This window comes from Morus notabilis, unplaced genomic scaffold (assembly GCF_000414095.1).
Source record: "Morus notabilis unplaced genomic scaffold, ASM41409v2 C11396674, whole genome shotgun sequence".
Lineage (NCBI taxonomy): Eukaryota > Viridiplantae > Streptophyta > Magnoliopsida > Rosales > Moraceae > Morus > Morus notabilis.
In genome coordinates, this window is record NW_010386800.1 from 1 (window position 1) to 1,274 (window position 1,274).

A 1,274-nucleotide genomic window follows, 5' to 3' on the forward strand; every position below is an offset into this window, starting at 1 on the left:
GTTACAGAGACATTCGAAGCGAAATACGACAGAGCAAGCGAACTAAAAGCATTCGATGAAACCAAGGCTGGTGTTAAAGGACTTGTTGATTCTGGTGTAACTGAGATTCCTCGTATTTTTCATCACCCCTCAGATAATGACTTCGAGGAAATCTACGTTTCATCAGGAGATTCCCAGTTCAGCATTCCGGTCATAGACCTCGGAGGACTAACTACCGAAGATTCGGTTAAGAGAAAAGAAATTGTTGAGAGAATAAGAGAAGCGTCGGAGAACTGGGGGTTCTTCCAAACTGTCAACCATGGAATCCCGGAGAGTGTTCTTGAGGAGATGAAAGACGGGATTCGTCGTTTTCACGAGCAAGAAACCGAGATGAAGAAGGTGTTTTACACACGAGATCCGACGAAGCCGGTGGTTTATAACAGCAACTTTGATCTGTATAGTGCACCTGCAGCCAATTGGAGGGACACTTTTGCTCTTATGTTTCACAATAGTCCTCCAAATCCTCAAGACTTGCCCATAATATTGAGGTATGTGGTTAATATAATATAAAAATCATATACAATAGTTAGTTGTGTTCTGCAACTGAAAACTATTTGGAGATAACTAATCACTGGTTTTTAATATTTAACTAATCATAGTATCACACTTGACTAACAGAATTTTACTTGAGAATTTCTTCCTAGTGGAAGAACTGTTTATTTCTGTACTTGTTAGCAAAACTAGTACAATTAAAACCTGGTATTTAGACCCTAATAACAGATATAGTCTGCCAAAAAGCTTAAACAATTTTCATTCTTTTCCTAGTAAACTAAAAACAAAAGTAATCATGTTTTTGCAGACAATCAGATTCATGGTTATCTGTGATTTATGTTTAAAATACTTGCAGAGACATACTTTTGGAGTACTCAAGGCAAGTGAGGAGAGTGGGGATTTTACTTTTTGAGTTGCTCTCGGAGGCTATAGGGCTGAATCCAAACCACTTAAATGGCATAGACTGCGGTGAGGGGCTTGCGATTTTAGGCCATTACTACCCTGCTTGCCCGCAACCAGAACTAACCTTCGGCACAACCGTGCACGCGGATGCTGACTTCATCACAATACTCCTACAAGATCACATTGGTGGTCTCCAAGTTCTGCATCAGGGGAAGTGGATTGACATAGCCCCTGAGCCCGGGGCTCTAGTGGTTAACATTGGAGATCTTCTGCAGGCAAGTGTTTACCATTTTCTTGTGTTGTTACCTTGTAATTGTCAAGAATTAGACGAACTAATCTTT

The 1,274-nt window shown here is 40.4% G+C and overlaps 1 protein-coding gene across 1 annotated transcript; it reads left to right on the plus strand.

Annotated features, from left to right (window-relative positions):
- Positions 1 to 3: 3 nt before the first annotated feature.
- Positions 4 to 1,208, plus strand: LOC112095103 (1-aminocyclopropane-1-carboxylate oxidase homolog 1-like; the record flags this gene model as incomplete). Its single annotated transcript, XM_024176781.1, has 2 exons — positions 4 to 527; positions 887 to 1,208. Coding segments are annotated over 2 exons (846 nt in total), but the record flags the coding sequence as incomplete, so codon positions are not given.
- Between the last annotated feature and the right edge of the window lie 66 nt (positions 1,209 to 1,274).